Source organism: Alligator sinensis, unplaced genomic scaffold (genome assembly GCF_000455745.1).
Source record: "Alligator sinensis unplaced genomic scaffold, ASM45574v1 scaffold896_1, whole genome shotgun sequence".
NCBI classification, from domain to species: Eukaryota; Metazoa; Chordata; order Crocodylia; family Alligatoridae; genus Alligator; species Alligator sinensis.
In genome coordinates, this window is record NW_005842940.1 from 131,766 (window position 1) to 149,575 (window position 17,810).

Here is a 17,810-nt window from a genome sequence, read left to right on the forward strand (position 1 = left end):
TATGGATGGCAGATATACTGATGGGATATCTCATGGTTTCTTCAGAAACAATAGATAGCTTGCAGCATCAGGATTTTGGATTTTCACTTGTTGTGAACAAGCCTCAGCTTAGCATGACTTTTCCAGATCTTACTATAGTCTTTTAACAGACTTAAAGCAATTATTGGGGTGTTCATAACCTTTTGTGGAGCGGACTCCCACCAGTCGTCTCGGGAAAAGTATGACAACACCTGTGGTTAGGGCTCCAATGGGCTGGACGCTGTGATGAACCCTTAACCATTGTTCAAATGTTGCCCATACTCCCTCTGACTCGGTCTTTTGCCTCAGCATTCCCTAACCCGGCAACCAAGTTTTAGTCAATCAAGTTTAAATAGGCCTCCCATAGTGGGACCAGGGAACGTACGGCCCGAGATGCCTATTAAACTTAGAGGTGTGTGTGTGTGTGTGTCTGGGAGGGGAAAAGTCCTTAGTAAATCCAGATTAGAACTGGTCTGATAAATGCTGAGCTGGGTGTGTGTGAACATGGGTTGATTAGCATTTGGAGCACAGGTTCCCCATCATGCAGTGCTCCCCTGCTTCTTTAGTCCCAGAATTCACTGCAGTCTCTGCTTCAGGCTTTCTGTTCTCCATCTCTCTCTGGTTCCATCTCGGATGCAAATGAGACCTAGGGCAGTTGTTTCACTCTTATCACCCTTATCTGGAGGGTCTTAGGTGTGTCTCTCACTGCATCTTAATCAGTTTCATTTATGTAGAGGAGGGGAGGGAGGGGGGTGAGTCCTTGTGAGTCAGACAGGCTGTGTCCTGTGCCAGGGTTCCCAAGAACACAGAGCTGAGACGTAACATGAGTTCCGGGCTCAAACAGGCAGATTGCCTTTAACAATTGGTTGCATATAGGTAGCCTTTGGCATGAGTCTGGAGTAAGGCTTGAACTCTTATCTCTAGGTTCATGAGGAAATACCTGAATCACTGCTCCTGCACCTCAACTAAAAGAGCAAGAGGTAGTTGGCCACTATAGTCTGAAGTCAGGCAGAAGGTAGGGCCTGCTGGCATCTTAGACGCAGAGCTTGAGGCATAAGTTTTTGTAAACGGCCTTTTTGCCAGATTGTAACCTACAACAGCTCACTACTCTCAAAGGTGCCCCTGTTTTCTCCCTAGTGAAAAGGAAAGGACTCGTCTTTCCTGGACTGTCTTAATAGTATTATTTTTGTTTTGTACAGTAGTGGCAAATGGCCCATCAAGAATAGGACTGAGAACTTCTTTATGTTGGGGCCGCACAGACTCAGAGTAGCAGACACTTCCAGCATTGAAGAGATTAAGGGTCTTGTTGGGTGTTACCCTTGGCACCAGTTCAACATTTAAAATGTTTGCATATGGGGACTAAACTCATGCCAAGGGCTCTCTGATTGGCTGAAAGTCATGCCTCTTTGGGCAAGGATTTTTGGGTCTCACTCCCAGTTTAAAAGTCTGGTGGGATCCTACGAGCATATTAGGCATTGACTTGCAACTGTGCAGAAAGCTTTCTAAGACATATCAATGCTTAACATGTTTTATGTGTAGATCATAATAAGTGTAACAAAGCCCTACATGTAAATGAGAGAGAGAGTCTGGAAGGGGAAAGACCTAACAGGTGAGTCTAGTCAACAGCAAGCATTACACTACTTCCACAATTCTGGGGGAGTGGGTTTGGTTGGGAGGGGATTGGCTAAGTGTAAGGAAGAGTGAAGAAGATTGTGGAGGAGGAAAGCTCTGGTGAGGAGACCATGAGAGAGAGGGTTGGGACATGAAGCCAATTGGTACAGGGCGAAGAAAGTCCAGTGAAACTGTAGGAACTTCTCTGAAAGTCCCTGCTGTGGCTGACCCAACTGTTCTGGAGCTAGTTTTGCCCTTTATGGGCATTGAAGGCACCAACTGGGGAGGACCCGGCTGGACCTCACTTTCTCCCTTTTCTCCCTCTGTGGCAGTCCCTGCTTTGGCTGCTTCAGCAGGTGCTTCTACAGAAATAATCTAGATGATCATCCATAACTTCTAGTGACTTCAGTAGAATCTGAGGATTCTTAGTGCTGAGAAGCAGGGCTAAATATTCAAGAGACCTAGACACTTGAAAATGTTAGCCAAGGTCCCTGTAGCCTGCACTGGTCGAACCTATTTCACTATTGTTGCTATTTACTCAAATAGGTATTTCTCCAGCTCTGTTTTAAGAGTTGCAAGAGAAGAGGCTCCCTCTACCTCAAGGCTATTCAACTTCTGAGCATCCAGAGGCTGCACCAGCAAGGGCTACCTACATAGCTTGGAGGCTTCACTAATGTGAGCCACAGGCCCCCAGCCCACACCCCCAGGCAGGCAACCATGTCTACCCGCACACGCTGCTGCACCATGCAGGTAGCTCTCACCTCAGCTCCTTTGCTGCATTGGGCAGCAGGCTTCCTTGGTGCATCATCCTGCTCTCTGGGGGCAGGCACAGGAAATGAAAGCTGAGAGAGGGAAGGGATGCCTAGAGCCCCTTGCTGCATGAGCAGCCAGAGAGATAAGGGAGCAGCAGCAGGGTAAGAGCCCAGGGTCTGCACATTAAAGCTTTGCAGGTCACATGCATTCTGCAGGCCACCAGTTGGACAGCCCTGCTCTACTTTTCCAATTTCTCATCCCTGTTCTAGCTGCTTGTTACTGACAGGAGAACTGGCTTTGTGGTTAAAGCCTGGTGTCAAGAGTTCACTTCTCACTTCCACCACAGGCTCGCTTTGTGACTGAGCAAGCTGCTATGTTCCCCACCCAGAAGGCTAAGATAATGCTTCCTTTCACCCCTGCAGGAGACTGTAAGCAATCTCCATTGGGGGAGGGAGCGTCTTTTGCTGAATATTTTATGACCTATCCTCATAGGGCTTCAAAGTGCTATCATACAAACAGCAAATTTAGCTTGGATACTCTCAAAATGATGATGGTTACGTTATAAATGACCTTGGTCCCAGTGTTAAGAAGATGAAGGATTTTTACATACACTTGAGGAAGCTACCATAAGCGTGTCTTTTACTTGTCAAACTTTCTTTAAAGTTCTGTCTTTTTCCTTCCCTTTTTCAAATCCATGTTCTTGTTACAGTTTGGCATGTTTCTCTGGTAGCCATTCAAGCTTCTCATCCTTACTTGGGGCTTGGACATGCAGGATATTTACGCTGGTGTCATTTACAGAGGGTCCAGAGCAGGTGGACCAAAGAGCTTATTCCAGTGTATTATACAGTAGGCTGCTTTTTCAGGACTTCTCTACTAGGTGGCAGGGCAGCTGGTGACAGTATTTTTCATTTGAGCAAATGATTATCCTCTATAAGGTGCAAGTGTGGAAAACCTACACCAGTATAATTTTACACCCAATGTAGTTCTGCCCCCAATTTCTTCAGGGACAATTCTACACCAGACTGAATGAAGTTATTCCTGTGTAATCATAGAACCATAGAAAATGAGAGTTGGAAGGGACCTCAGGATGTTGCATCTAGTCCAACCCCCTGCTCAAAGCAGGGCCATCCCTAAAGCCTCTAAGGATGGAGATTTCACAACCTCTCTGGGTAACTTGTTCCAGGGCTTTACTACCCTCCTTGTGAGAGAACTTTTGTACTATCTAACCTAAACTTCCCTTGCTGCAACTCGAGACCATTGCTCCTTGTTCTGTCATTTGCCACCACTGGGAACAGCTTAGCTACATCCTGTCTGGAACCACTCTTCAGGTAGCTGAAGGCTGCTATTAAATCCCCCTTTAGTCTTATCTTCTCCAAACTAAACAAGCCCAATTCCCTCAGCCTCTCCTCAGAAGTATTGTGCCCCAGCTCCATAACCATTTTTGTTGCCCTCCACTGGACTTCTCCAATTTGTTTATATCCTTTCTATAGTGGAGGACCAAAAACCGGATACAGGACTCCAGTTGTGGCTTCACCAGTGCCGAATAGACTGGAAGAATCACTTCCCTCAGTCTGCTGGCAGTGTTCCTACTAATGCAGCCCAGTGTGGTGTTAGCCTTTACACAACAATGGCACACTGTTGGCTCATATTTAACTTATTATCCACTGTAACCCACAGGTCCTTTTCTGCAGAGCTGCTTAGCTAGTTGGTCCCCAGCCAGTACCAGTGCATGGGATTGTTCTGTACTAAGTGCAGGCCTTTGCACTTTGTCTTTATTGAACCTCATGAGATTTATTTTTGGTCCAGTGCTCCAATTTGTCGAGGTCTCTCTCAATCCTAGCCTTACCCTCCAGCGTATCTACTACTTCTCCCAGTTTGAGGGTGCGTTCCAATCCATCTTCCAGGTCGTTGATGAAGATATTAAATAAAAATGGCTCCAAGACTGATCCCCGGGAGCACTCCATTTGATACCAGCTGCCAACTAGATATCAAGCCATTGATTTACTACTCTTTGAGCCTGGCAGTCTAGCCAGTTTTCTGTCCACCTTACAGTCCATTCATCCAACCCATACTACCTTAGCTTGCTTGCAAGACTTGTGGAAGCTAAGGCATATCGCATCCACTGCTCTCCCCACATCCACAGAACCAGTTCTCTCATCATAGAAGGCAATCAGGTTGGTCAGGCATGACTTGCTCTTGGTGAATCCATACTGATAGTTCCTAATCACCTTCTCCTCCATGTGCTTTGAAATGGATTCCTTGAGTGCCTGCTTTATGATTTTTCCAGGGACTGAGGTGAAGCTGACTGGCCTCTAGTTCCCCAGATCCTCCATCTTTCCTTTCTTAAAGATGGGCACTGTATTTGCCCTTTTTCAATTATCCAGGACCTCTCCTGATCTCCACGAGTTTCCAGAAATAATCACTATCAGCTCTTCAGCCAAGTCCTTCAGCACCCTTGGGTGCATCATGTCCAGCCCCACGGGCTTGTACATGTCCAGCTTTTCTAAATAGTCCCTAACCTGTTCCGGCTGCTTACCTTCTCCCCAGACTGTGCTGACAGGTGCAGTAGTCTGGGAGCTGACCTTGCCTGTGAAGACTGAGGTGAAAAAAGCATAAGAGTACTTCAGCCTTTTCCACATTATCTGTCACTAGGTTGCTCCCCCCCACATTCAGTAAGGGACCCACATTTTCCTTGATCTTCTTGTTGCTGTCCTACTTGTAGAAACCCTTCTTGTTACCGTTCATGTCCCTTGCTAGCTGCACCTCCACTTGTGCTTTGGTCTTTATGATTTTATCCCTGCGTGCCCAAGAAATACTTGTATACTCCTCCCTAGTCGTTCGTCCAAATTTCCACTTCTCGTAAGCTTTCCTTTTATGTTGTTGCTCACTGAAGAGTTCCCTGCTAAGCCAAGCTGGTCTTGTGCCATACTTACTAGTCTTCCTGTGCATTGGGATGGTTTGTTCCTGCACCTTCAGTAAGGTTTTCTTAAAATGCAACCAACTCTCCTGGACTCCTTTCCCTCTCAGAGTGGTCCCAGGGGATCCCAGGGGATCCTGCCCATCAGGATGTGTTCACATCATTTGTCTACTACTTGTTTACACTGGTGTAAAGGTCAGTAACACCTGCGTTACGAGGCTAGGCCAATGATCCTCAACCTTTTTAGACTCTAGGAACCCCTCAAAAATGCAAGCGTTGTTTTCACTATTTTTTTTACTACAGAATAATAGTAGAGCAGCCTTGCAAAGAACTTGAAAAAACCACAACCAGTCAAAATGCTTTTAACACTGTGGATTCCTATGTGAAATCTCTGGGTCTTATCTCGTGAATCATGTTTGCACACCTAACAGTGCTAACATTTGTACTACACCCTTGAAAGGATCTCAAGGCACCCTGGTTGAGAATCACTGGTCTAGTCTCTCATTTTCAGAGGTAACACTAGCTCCTGATGATGGAGTCAGACAGTAGTTAGCCTCTGATGCTTGCTGGACCAGAAATAAATGGCTCTCTAGGCAGGTGTTCTGGCCCTTGCCTGACAACTGGAAGTCATGCATTTACTGGATAATTAATGGAGAAAAACTGCTCCTCTGGAGTGCTTAAACAGGAAGTTTTTAATCAAGTCCAAGACAGTTTTGAACTTTTGAATAACTTCTGGTGCGTTTCCAAGCCATGTAGCTGCTGTGCACTGAAGTTAAAGCACGAGTTGCAGAAGTACCGCCAGCAAAGGAAGGCTGCGTGATAGAGAGGAAAAAGCTAACCTGGTGCTGTGCTTCCAACCACCCTGGGTTGGGCTCGTAATCAGAGATACTTGGAGACTCCTGTGGGAAGTGCTGTGTGAGACCAGTGTATGAATTCTGTTCCTGTTGGGTTCCATGTTTGTAATGCATCAGGAAGATTGAGGACACTGTCTTTGAGTAGCAGAGAGACTGGGAGGCAGGATTCCTGGGTTCTAGTCATTTTCTATGTGTGGAAGAGTAGTTGACCTCTCTGTGCTTCAAGGTGCCCCTCTATAAAATGGGGTTATTGCTTAGTTTAGGAGTGCTTGGAGGGATTACTTAAAGACGTGGTTTGAACCCTCCTCCTCAGACAAAAGGCATATGGGAAGTGCTAAAGGTGTATGGCAGTGTTGTGCTCTGAAGGCTTCTGATTTAATGATGTTATTCCAAACAGTCTCACCTGGCAGTCGGGCTCTTGGGAAGAACGAGGGAGATGGAAGCACAGGCTACGCTGAGCGTGCCCGGAGGACTCCTTCTGCACTCTCCGAGTGGGCAGGCCAGGTTCTCTTTTTGGCTGCAAGGCTAGAAGGACCCGGAGGTGAATGGGGCTAGGAGTTCCTGCTGGCCAGTAGTTCTGTCCTGTAGGTCAGCCAGGAAGCATAAGAGAGATGGTGCAGGCCAGAGATTTTTATTGCAATAGGAGGGGGGTGGAGAGAAGGTTGGAAGTTAGAGAAGAGAAACTGAACTGGGAATTTATGAGACACATTCCTGCCTGAACTTTCCTTCTCTTTGGTAGGTCTGCAACTGGCTGATACCCAGCCTGTGTTCTCCGTGTAGCTTCCCTCATGTAGCAAGCTGAATATCTCTCTGCCTTCTACCTTTGCCAGTTGGATTGGGGCCCTTGAGTTCTCTTGTTGCCAAAATGCACAGCCATTAGGAGATTAAGGTTTTACTTGCCTCCTGATCCTGGAGTGCACTCGCATCTGTTTGCGGTCAGAGAGCATGCTTTCAGCTGAGGCCTGAGCAGCTCCTAAGCCTGGGCTACTTGCTGGTGCACACTTCAGGAACACTGGTGGATTGAGAGTGTGTTGTTTTAGGACTTTCTGGAAAAATCACAGGAACTTCTGACCTCCTAGTTAGCAGAGTCTTAACATTGACACATGGTTGTAATCCAAAACGCTCGCTGAAAGACTAATGGACACTAATGGCCCTCTGAACATGAGCTCTTACACATGCCAGGATTTTGTTTTGTTTGTTCTTTTAGCTGGATCTAATGTGTCGGATGATGGAAGCAGTTTGGAGGAAATACAACCTTCACCCCTGCATCTTTTCCTTGTAAGTTTGTTTGTTTTTGCCTTTATCCCCCAGCAAGTTAGATTGCGGGCAGAATTCTTGCAGAGACGTGGTCTCTGGAAATGCTTGTTCCTGAACCCAGCCCCAGGTTGCTGCAGCAGAACCTTCCTTCTGCCTCTCCCATGACCCTCCCAACTCTCGCTGTCTAACCAGGCTTGGATAGCGATCATGTAGATACCTCTGTAGAGAAGGGGGCTGGTGTTCAGCATCACTGAACTTGCATTGATTTCAGCTTGGCTAATTGAAGACCTCAGGCCACTTATCTAGGTAGCTGTTTATAGATGCAGAGTAGGTCTAACTTCAGATACTCAGTTTAGAAAGTTTTATCTCATTGTTTTTAGTATCCTGTATGCTGTAAATCTACTGTATAGATTTTCTACGTCCACATCTCTAAATAAACAAGATGTCCTATCACTTCTTGGTACCCAAATTGCATTCATTTAACTGAGCAGCACTTCTGCTAGGTTTTGAGGGGAGTGTGGAAGGGCATATGTCCGTTGGTCACCTGTACACTGTTATTTTTATTATTAAATACAGTGACAAGCGAGGAAGTGCAGCAGAGTTTGCAGTATTCCACATCATGAGTCGGATCCTAGAAGCTGCCAATGGGCTGTGCATGCCCCTTCCTCCCGGTAAGTCCTGCAGAGATGGACAGGTCACTGTTTTATTCCTTGTTTGGGAGCAAGTTTTGATTTGAACTTCTTCCAAGGAAATGGCAGTCATGGTACATGCAGCCAAGTTACCTTCAGCTGTCCTGAAATGCATGCAGTGCAGCTGCATCGAGATGATAACTTCCTCCTCTGTAGTGAAACAAGAAAGCCCCAAGTAGCTATTGCAAACTAAGACAACACACTAGAGTTTTTAGAAAAGCTTGAGTCCTGTGTGCGCCAACACCATTTCAGTTCTGGGACAAAATGCGACAAAACTATGGTTTTCAGACTTTTTCCCTTTTTTTAAAATTCAGTAGTTGCCCACAAAGTTGGCTATCCGTTTCAAGGGCAACAAAGGTAAATCATGTCCAGTAGTAAAGCAAACAGCCTTATGGTGCCCTGCTCATGTTCTTCACTCGTAGTAGAAAAGGCTTGCTTGGGGACAGGGTCATGGCCCTACTGCTTCACACACTTGGATCCTGCATCCATGCATGTCTTCACTGACTGTAACCAAAGAGTCAGTTCGTACAGAGCAGCTTGCATAATTGAGGCCTATGCTTCCTAATCCAGATTGTCCTGCAATGCTGCAGAGACACCGGGAGGTATCAGTTAATGCAACTTGTGGCCTTTCACAAGGGTCCCCCACCAACTAACATAGAAACCACTTTTGAAAACTGGCTGTAGCTTTGAAGTGTGAATTAAAGGTGAAAGGCTCACTCATTGGCAGATTTGTGACCTATCCCTGTGGATCTTAGTTTTTCAATCCTTCTCTGTCCATCAGATGCTTCATGTCCATCTCTGGGACTATATTGGGAGCAGCAATCAATTTGTCCTCTCGAAGTACTTTACTTCAGCAGAATACCTCTTGTGAGGCCCTGTCAGGGACTTTAGTCTGGGAATTTTCTCAAGACTTCAGCTTCTTAGGCCTTTAGAGTACACACTAAATACATGATTGTGATTTATAGGGGAGGGAGATCGTGAGCTTCCCCTGCCCTCATCTCTCCAGTCCCAGACAAATGGATGTCTCAGTTGGGGACACAGGGAGTGAAGGTGGAAAATGATGATCTGATCTAAAAGCAAAAAGATGAAAGTGCTACAAAGCACCTTAAAACTGATGTCCAGTCTGGAAGAATGCAATGACTATGCAGAAGGACCCATAGAAACCTAGCTTTTTTAGAAATTTGGCTCAGGAAATCATGGTACAGACTGTGCTAAAATTCCAATACCAAGAGCTTCTGATAACCCCGATACCAGATTCCTTTTGTTCTGTTCTTTAAAAAGAAAATAATTAGGAAGAATTGAGTTCTGGTGTATGACATTGTATAAAATTGTGTATTGCTGCTTACTTTGCCAAAGCAGTCAGGGGTTTACAGGCAGATCTGGTAGATTTGAACTGGATTTTAATCCCATTAAGAATGTTCTTGCTGAAGGACTTGGCTTATCACTGCCACCATGAGTTATGGCAGCAGTGTGCTTCTAACCACAGGTAGGAGGAAAATAGGGTTGAATACATTTCATGCTTCTGATCAGTCTCAAAAGTCCCTCATTACTAATGCTGTTCTGTGCTGGGTGATGGCAGCTCATACATCTAGCCCATATTGTGCAGGAGAACAGGTGACAGTTGCATACAGTGCTTGGGAAAATGTTGGTGTTTAGATGATTTGGGGGGACAGGCATAAGAAATGTAAAATATTTTGCCAACAGTTTGATTATGCTGGATTTGCAGTAGATTTTACAATAAGAGAACTGCTGTATGGGCTGCTTCCAGTCTTCTCCTTTTTGTTTCTTATTTCTTGCAAGGTATGGGAAGATCACAAAATGAGCGCTTCCATATTAAGAGAGAGGGTTTTAAATTAGTCTAAATCAATTATATTAAATAAGTGTTGGTGGAGTCATAGGGCATCAATAATGTCAGAATTTAGACATCATTGTGATAGCATGGTGATTTTAACTCTCTCCTCCCTCCCCCAATTCCACCTCCAAAAATGAATTGGAATGAATTTGGTAATAATAGAGGTGTTGCCCTCTCCTGAGCTTCGGTGCTGTGAAGGGCACAGCAGTAATAAGGACATTTTGCTTAGAAATATTGTACTTCTGTTGTACACATGGCTTTCTCTCTCTCTTCAGGTTTTCATAGTCTACACTTGGGACTTGGAGTTCGATGTCTTCCTTTGCACACTCTGCTGCATTACATAGATAATGGAGTCCTGCACCTCACAGAAACCTGTGTCAGAAAACTTTTCAAAGGTACGGTAGATTTAATAGAAGAGGTGCTAACCAGCTGCTAGTAATCCTGATGGGTAGCATTCCTTTTAGCAAGCTTGTTTTGGAAAGGGATACACTTGAGGCATTTCAAATGAACAGTTGTGACTTTCTCAAGAGCTAACTACTTTTTAAACTTGCCCTTTTATTTCTTGCAATACATAATGAGAGAAAAATGCAAAGCTGCAGGGCTCAATTCCACCCTCAGAACTGAAAGTTAGAGTTATTTCTTTGAACTTCCTCAGAAACCTTTAGGGTTGCACAGGACAAAAATTGGGCATGAGTTCACATAAAACTGTCTGTAACTACAAAAGACAATGAAATATCTACCTTGAAATTTCTGGCTGATCCATTTTGAAACCAGGGAAATGCACACAACAATTTTTTTTTGTATGACAAAAATCGTGCGCCAGAGTCATATTTCACATTGGACAGAGCTGAGCCAGGATCGAGATGGGGTGTCGAGGGCATTGAGGTTTCCAGGGCAACAGAAGATGGAGCATGCTGTAACTTCGTGGTTTGCAGTCTGTGAGGGGCGCCGCATTCACAAGTGGCACTTGGTGTCAGGCCCATTTGATGCATGTTATGGTGGAAATGGCCATAGCTGGTTCAGAGTCTGTTAAGGCAGATCCAGGAAAGTCTGTCCAAATCGAAGCCGGGAGGTCTCATAGAGGGGTTTGGGATGAATGTTTTGAGTGTGTAGTTCTTAGAGGCCCATCGTTCTTCCCATAGTCGTGTAGCCCAGTTGTCTGGAAATAAGAGCGCAGGTGTGCAGGTGGGTGATCAGAGGTACTAATCGAATGATTAGTAGTAATGGTTAAATTAAAAATATTTTTTTAAAATGATTTCCCTATAAAGCAACTGAATTGGCCTACTAGACAGCCCTCAGCAGTATTGTTTTGATTCAGATAAGACAGAATGGTTCTGATGCTGTAGTTAGTGAAATAGCTAGACGTTCTGCACAGGGCTGTAAAGAGTTGTTTTTAAAAAAACAAAACCTGGCACCATCAGTCTAAAACAATTGTGCTTGTTGTTGATGTAAGGGTTTTTGTTTAATTGAAATATGCTGTGTTGTATCCACTGGGATGACTTGAAAGTATGCTAATAAGTTTGCCCCTGTTCTTTGAACTATGTTGTCAAAATGCTAAACGCTAGGAAGTAGTGCATACTGACGTGAGACGTGATCGTGCAACAGCATGCTTAATATATGTACCCCGTGCTAGGCTGTTGGGTTCTTGCCAGAAGTTCGAGCCATGGATCGCCCTGCTCTGCATTTCTTGGAATAGAATCAAGTGTATGTAGTCGTTCATAAAAAGAACAGGGAAACCAATTTGTGGCTTTATAGATCATACTGTGACCACAACCTTGTTCACTGCCCTTTTAGTTTGGAGAGGGAGCAATCGGAAGCATAATTCAGTTAGTTTACCTAAACCTAAGAATAGCAAATATGGTAGCTGACTGGTTTGGCTTAGCAGAGAACTCTTCAATGAGCTTGAATACCAAAAAGAAGCTTATAAGAAGTGGCAGCTTGGACAAACAACTAGGGAGGAGTATAAGAATATTGCTCAGGCATGCAGGGATAAAGTCAGGAAGGCAAAAGCACAATTGGAGTTGCAGCTAGCAAGGGCCATGAAGGGTAACAAAAAGGGTTTCTACAGGTATGTCAGCAACAAGAGGAAGGTCAGGGAAAATCTGGGTCCCTTACTGAATGGCAGAAGCAACCTAGTGACAAATGATGTGGAAAAGGCTTCAGTACTTGATGCCTTTTTCACCGACGTCTTCACAGGCAAAGTCAGCTCCCAAACTACTGCACCAGGCAGCACAGTTTGGGGAGGAGGTGAGCAGCCCTCAGTGGTGAAAGAACAGGTTAGGGACTGTTTAGAAGATCTGGATGTGTACAAGTCCATGCAATGAACCTGAAGGTGCTGAGAGAGTTGGCTGATGTGATTGCAGAGCTGCTGGCAATTATCTTTGAAAACTTGTGGCGATCGGGATAGGTCCTGGACAATTGGAAAAGGGCAAATAATAGTGCCCGTCTTTTAGAAAGGATCCAGGGAATTACAGACCAGTCAGCCTCCCCTGAGCACCTGGAAAAATCATGGCGAGGATCCTCAAGGAATCCATTTCTAAGCACTTGGAGGAGAAGGTGATTAGGAACAGTCAGCATGATTTCACCAAGTGCAAGTCATGCCTGACCAACCTGATTGCCTTCTATGATGAGATGACTGTCTGGATGTGGGGAAAGCAGTGCACATAATATACCTTGACTTTAGCAAGGCTTTTGATACTGTTTCCCACAGCATTTGTGCAAGCAAGCTGAGGAAGTATGGGTTGGATAAATGGACTTTAAGGTGGGTAGAAAGCTGGCTGGATTGTCTGGCTCAGCGGGTAGTAATCAATGGCACAATGTCTAGCTGGAAGCCAATGTCAAGTGGAGTGCCCCAGGGGATCAGTCTTGGAGCCATTTTTATTTAATGTCTTCATCAACGACCTGGAAGATGGGTTGCAATGCACCCTCAAGCTGTGGGGAGTATTCGATATGCTGGAGGGTAGGGCTAGGATTCAGAGAGACCTCAACAAATTGGAGGATTGGACCCAAAGTAAATACATCTCATGAGGTTCAATAAGGACAAGTGCAAAGGCCTGCACTTGGGGCAAGAATCCCATGCACTGCTACAGCCTGGGGACTGACTGGCTAAGCAGCAGCTCTGCAGAAAAGGACCTGGGGGTTACAGTGGACACTTAGCTGGATATGAGCCAGCAGTGTGCCTTTGTTGCCAAGAAAGTTAACAGCATCCTGGGCTGCATTAGAAGGAGCATTGTCAGCAGATCGAGGGAAGTAATTATCTGCTCTGTTTTGCATCGGTGAGGCCACAGTTGGAGTACCGTGTCCAGTTTGCGTCCCCCACTATAGAAAGGATGTGGTAAAATTAGAAAGAGTACAGCAGACAGCAATGAAAATGGTTCACGTGAATTATGAGGAGAGGCTGAGGGAACTGGGTTTATTTATTTTGGAGAAGAGAAGCATGAGAGGGAATTTGATACAGCCTTCAAGTACCTGGAGTGGGGTTCAAAAGAGGATGGAGCTGGATTGTTCCCAGTGGTGGCAGACGACAGAACTAGGAGCAGTGGTCTCAGGTTGTAGCAAGGGAGGTTTAGGTTGTATATTAGGAAAAGCTTTCTCACTAGGAGGGTGGTGAACCACTGAAATGGGTTACCTACGGGTTACCACCTGGTGGCATCTCCATCCTTGGAGGTTTTTAAGGTCTGGCTTGACAAAGCCCTGGCTGGAGTGATCTAGTTGGGGATGGTCCTGCCTCGAGCAGGGGGTTGGACTAGATGACCTCCTGAGGTCCCTTCCAACCCTAAATTTCTATGGTTCTATTTATGAGCATCCATGTGCTACGGTCTGCTTTATTACACACTGGAAGTGCTGCAGTTCTGTGGCAATGGGATTTATTTGTATTCTTGTGGTGCTCACAATGTGTCAGACATCCTGAGAAAACGATTACAGTTATCCTCAGTTCAGGATCTAGGCATTTCCTAAAGGATACAAGCAGTAAATGGAGGAGTGGTATTTATGAAAAACAGCAAGACCGTCATGTTAATTACTAGGCCAAGTATATAGCTGTAGCCAAACTCGCAACCACACTCCCTCACAACATGCTATTTATCTAGTAGTTAGAAAAGAAAATAGGCCCAGGTATCATGTTTTGTTGTATCCAGATAATATCTCAAGGATAGGGGTGTATATCAGTACAAGGTGTGAGTTTATAGTTGAAGTCAGTCACCAGGAGTACTTGTTAAAGTTCCCTTTTAAGTTATGAAACTAGAAAGCAACAAGAGAGTAAAATAAGTTATTTTCTCCTCCTACTGTAAGCCACCTGGGCCTTTGTTTAAAAGGGTGATATATATAAATAATATATACATACATATATTTTGTTAGTGGGTCAATCTTTAGACAGATGCTTGCATGTAAGTAAAAATTGTAGTCTGGTAGTTTATCATTGATACTTTTCCTCTTTTTTCCTTCAGATCTGGACAACACTGAGAAGAACGAAAAGCTAAAATTTAGTATTGTCACAAGGCTTCCAGAGGTAACTTTGCATGATGTTTCTTGTGTGATGTTTTTTGGGTCTACTTATCAAATTCATCCATGTGGAAAGGCCAGTTTGAGACTCAAGAAACTAATTTCTCTTGTATCCTCAAGGCAGTAGCTGTGTTTACATTTTCTTTAAATCTGAGTATCTAGAAAAAGGTGGGAAAATATTACATTGAGAGAAGAAGGAAAAAGTTTAGCTTCATTTAATTTAAAATATAAATCCCTATGAAGAGTGCAGCTCCCTTTAATTTATACAATTCCCCATTCGCATTCAACAACTTCAGTACTTGTTAAATGCATGTTGTCTTTGGCAGTGCAAATTGTTCCTTTTTATTTTGAAATGCAAAACTCAACTTCAGTTTGAAGTCCATAGACCTTGTTTATGAAGGGATGAGGATTCCTACCATGGTATGTTCTTCTTGATGTAGAAAGGAGTGAAGGGCTCTTTCTGGCAGAGAAAGGGAGGTGTTCTCAAGAGCCCCTTCAAGTTTTTTCCTTAAAGATCTGGAGGAGTTCCTGCTGGGAAGTGAGCAATACACTTTTGTCCCTTCCAGCTTAATGAGAAACAAGAAGAGAGATTTAACCACTTGGGAAACCTAAGTTCATACAGAATTTTCTTGCTAAGAGCTCCACTAGCTCCACGTGACTCTTCTTGTAGTGTGGTGACCTTCAACTTCGGGCCATGAGTTTCTGTTTAGAGATTTATGTGAGATATACTGTTTGTCCTACTCTTCCATCTATTGCTTGTATCCTTTTAGGAGATGCCTATATCCTGAACCGAGGATCACTGTCATTGTTTTTTCAGGATTTCTGGCACATTGTGGGCACCACAAGAATACAAATAAATCCCATTGCCATAGAGCTGCAGCACTTCCAGTGTGTAATAAAGCACACTAGCGCATAGATGCTCATGTGCCAGTGTCTTGGCATATTACAGGCTTTTCCTAGTTTGACCCTAGATATGTGCTTTTCATTCATTACGTATTTTAAACTACTGGAAGTACCAGCTGAATGTTCCTATAAAAAGGGTTTCTTTATTTGGCAGCGGTTTAAAAAAAAACACAACAGAAACCCCTTACAAAACAGTCATTGTCTTCCATATCTTGTTTTGGGAAGCCTTTGGTCATTGGAAGCTGGCTGTGGACTCTGCAGTGAGCTGGTAGCCCTTGGGCAGCATGGACCCGGAGAACACACTGGTTCCAAGTGTGCTCTGGTGCTGAGGAGCTGGTTCACAAGGCCTCTGTTGTAAAAGGCACTGCCACTGCCACTTGAGCACAGCAGAGTTGGTACTGTATCCTATCTGTTTAGACCTAGATGAGGGTTTTTTTGTTGTTTTTTTTTTAATGCCTTTTATTGAAAAATGCAATTATGTGGAACCAAGGCTTTTAATTTAGGCTGAATTTGCCAAATAGTTTCAGCTGAAGCAAAAATGATGCTATAGTGGTCATAAAATAGTCTCTTCAGAAAATGTTGCAGTGTTTTAACATTCCTGTATTGCATTCTTGAGAACTTACAATAAGAAGTAAAGAAACAAAAGGCCAGACTTGCAAGACAGCAGTAGTAAAGGGGAAGGTTCCCCTCATTTGCAATTACCCAGTGGTCAGAAGGTTTGCTCAGGATGTGGGAAACCTAGGTTTAGATCTTCTTTTTTTCTTGAGAAGATTCAAACTTCTCCCAGGACTAAGTGCTCTGTTACAGGGGATGCTAGTGTGGGTGTCTCTTAAGTCTTTCATGTTCATGTGCCACATGTTGAGCCAGAGAGAGGTGTGATCCTTTCTGGTTCAGTGAATATTGAAATAATTTATGCAAACAGAAAGAGAGATAGAAACCCATCTTATCCTGCTAGGAAGCAGATGCCCTGATTTCAAATTTTTCCACTCACTACTTTTAGTAACTGCCCCAACCATTTAGCTGTTGGATAGAAAGGGATGAGACCACTGCAGTAGTCCTGACTCCTCAGATTTTATTATAAATGTCTGAAAATACTGTTCCATTTGAACATCTTGTTTAGTCCAAATGGAAATTTTATTTTTGTTTTGGCAAGGAAAAAAAATGTGAAACTCAAGTTAACGTGCTTCTTTTTTTTGCTTTTGCTACCCAACAAAACTTTCTGCACTTTCTTGAATCTGTCTTGTTTTGTTGTTTGTTTTTGTGTAATAGGCAATTGGCCAAAAGATCTGTCAGCTATGGAATCACCCTGTCACTTCTAACTTTATTGCAAGGAACTATGTTAAACTTTTGCTTGAGAAACTTGGGACCAGACAGGTAAGAATGTGGTGGAGATGGTTTTTGGGGGGCTTTTGTTTGTTTTTTAAATCTTTCAGCTTGAATAGTGTTGACAGCCATGAAAATTCCTACATGGACTATTAGTCCCTTGTAACTGAATGTGTAAGGTAGACTACTATAGTTGTGATCCAACGTAAACTTTCTCTTTTACAGCGCGGCCGACCTATACCTGACAGGATGTCCATTCATGTAGAGTTTCTGCCTCTTAACTACTTGGCCAGTATGCTGGCAGAAATAGAGGATCAAGGTAATGTTTATTTGTATTTTGCTTCCTTTAAAGGCTGGGCTGTTTTGGCCTGGCTGTGCATATAGGGCTTCATCTTGGTCCTGCCAGAGTTTCTGGCTTTATGTGGAACAAGCTTACACACATCTGCACTGGAGATGTTGTGGGGGCTGTGAGCACTATAAACCCCTCAGTCTGCTTATGCAGATCTCTCTCAAAAAGGCATGAAAGAATATGTTGGAAAGCCAGGATGAGGAAATTGCTGTTCCTGCTGTCCTCTTTGGGTTCTCTTTAGACAGGACCAGGCTGTTCCTAGTTCCTATAAACTCTTTATTTCCTTGATTAAAAACAAACTAAGGCTTAAATCTATAAACTGTAAATAAAAGTGAAGTGGCAGGTGCAGCTGCAAATGGATTACCATCATGAAAACCAAGGTATGGGACTTGGGTTTTAAAAGGGATATAGCTGGGGTAGGATGGGAGTGCCCTGGGTCCCAGTCCTGCTTCAAGGACTATCTTATGCATTTTATGTAATCACTGTCTTAATGTAAAATGCAGGGAAAGGACCCCTAGTCTCTCCCTTGCCCATATAAAGGCCCTAAACTTTAGTGGTTAGTTTTTCGGGCAGAATGCCAAGAAGTACTCGCAGCCTTGATTTGCAAGGTGTTGGCATGCCAGGGCAGACAGCAGGGGAGCTGCAAGGAGCTTGATCCTTGCGGTGACGGTGCAACCCCAGCCCCTTCCCTGCCATCCACCCTGAGGTGCATGTGCCAAGCAAAATGCCTTCACAAGCCACACTCTGGTATGTGTGGTGGGTGTTGCTGACTCCTGCTCTAACC

The 17,810-nt window shown here is 44.2% G+C and overlaps 1 protein-coding gene across 2 annotated transcripts in view; it reads left to right on the forward strand.

Moving 5' to 3' along the window:
- Nucleotides 1–17,810, forward strand: part of GSAP (gamma-secretase activating protein) — a 72,417-nt gene that overhangs the window by 51,605 nt on the left and 3,002 nt on the right. For both annotated transcript variants that reach the window (XM_025192524.1, XM_025192525.1), the window contains exons 25-30: nt 7,361–7,431; nt 7,987–8,081; nt 10,227–10,346; nt 14,397–14,458; nt 16,624–16,728; nt 16,903–16,996. In XM_025192524.1, coding sequence (XP_025048309.1) covers nt 7,361–7,431; nt 7,987–8,081; nt 10,227–10,346; nt 14,397–14,458; nt 16,624–16,728; nt 16,903–16,996 — 547 coding nt within the window. The remainder of the gene's footprint in view (nt 1–7,360; nt 7,432–7,986; nt 8,082–10,226; nt 10,347–14,396; nt 14,459–16,623; nt 16,729–16,902; nt 16,997–17,810) is intronic.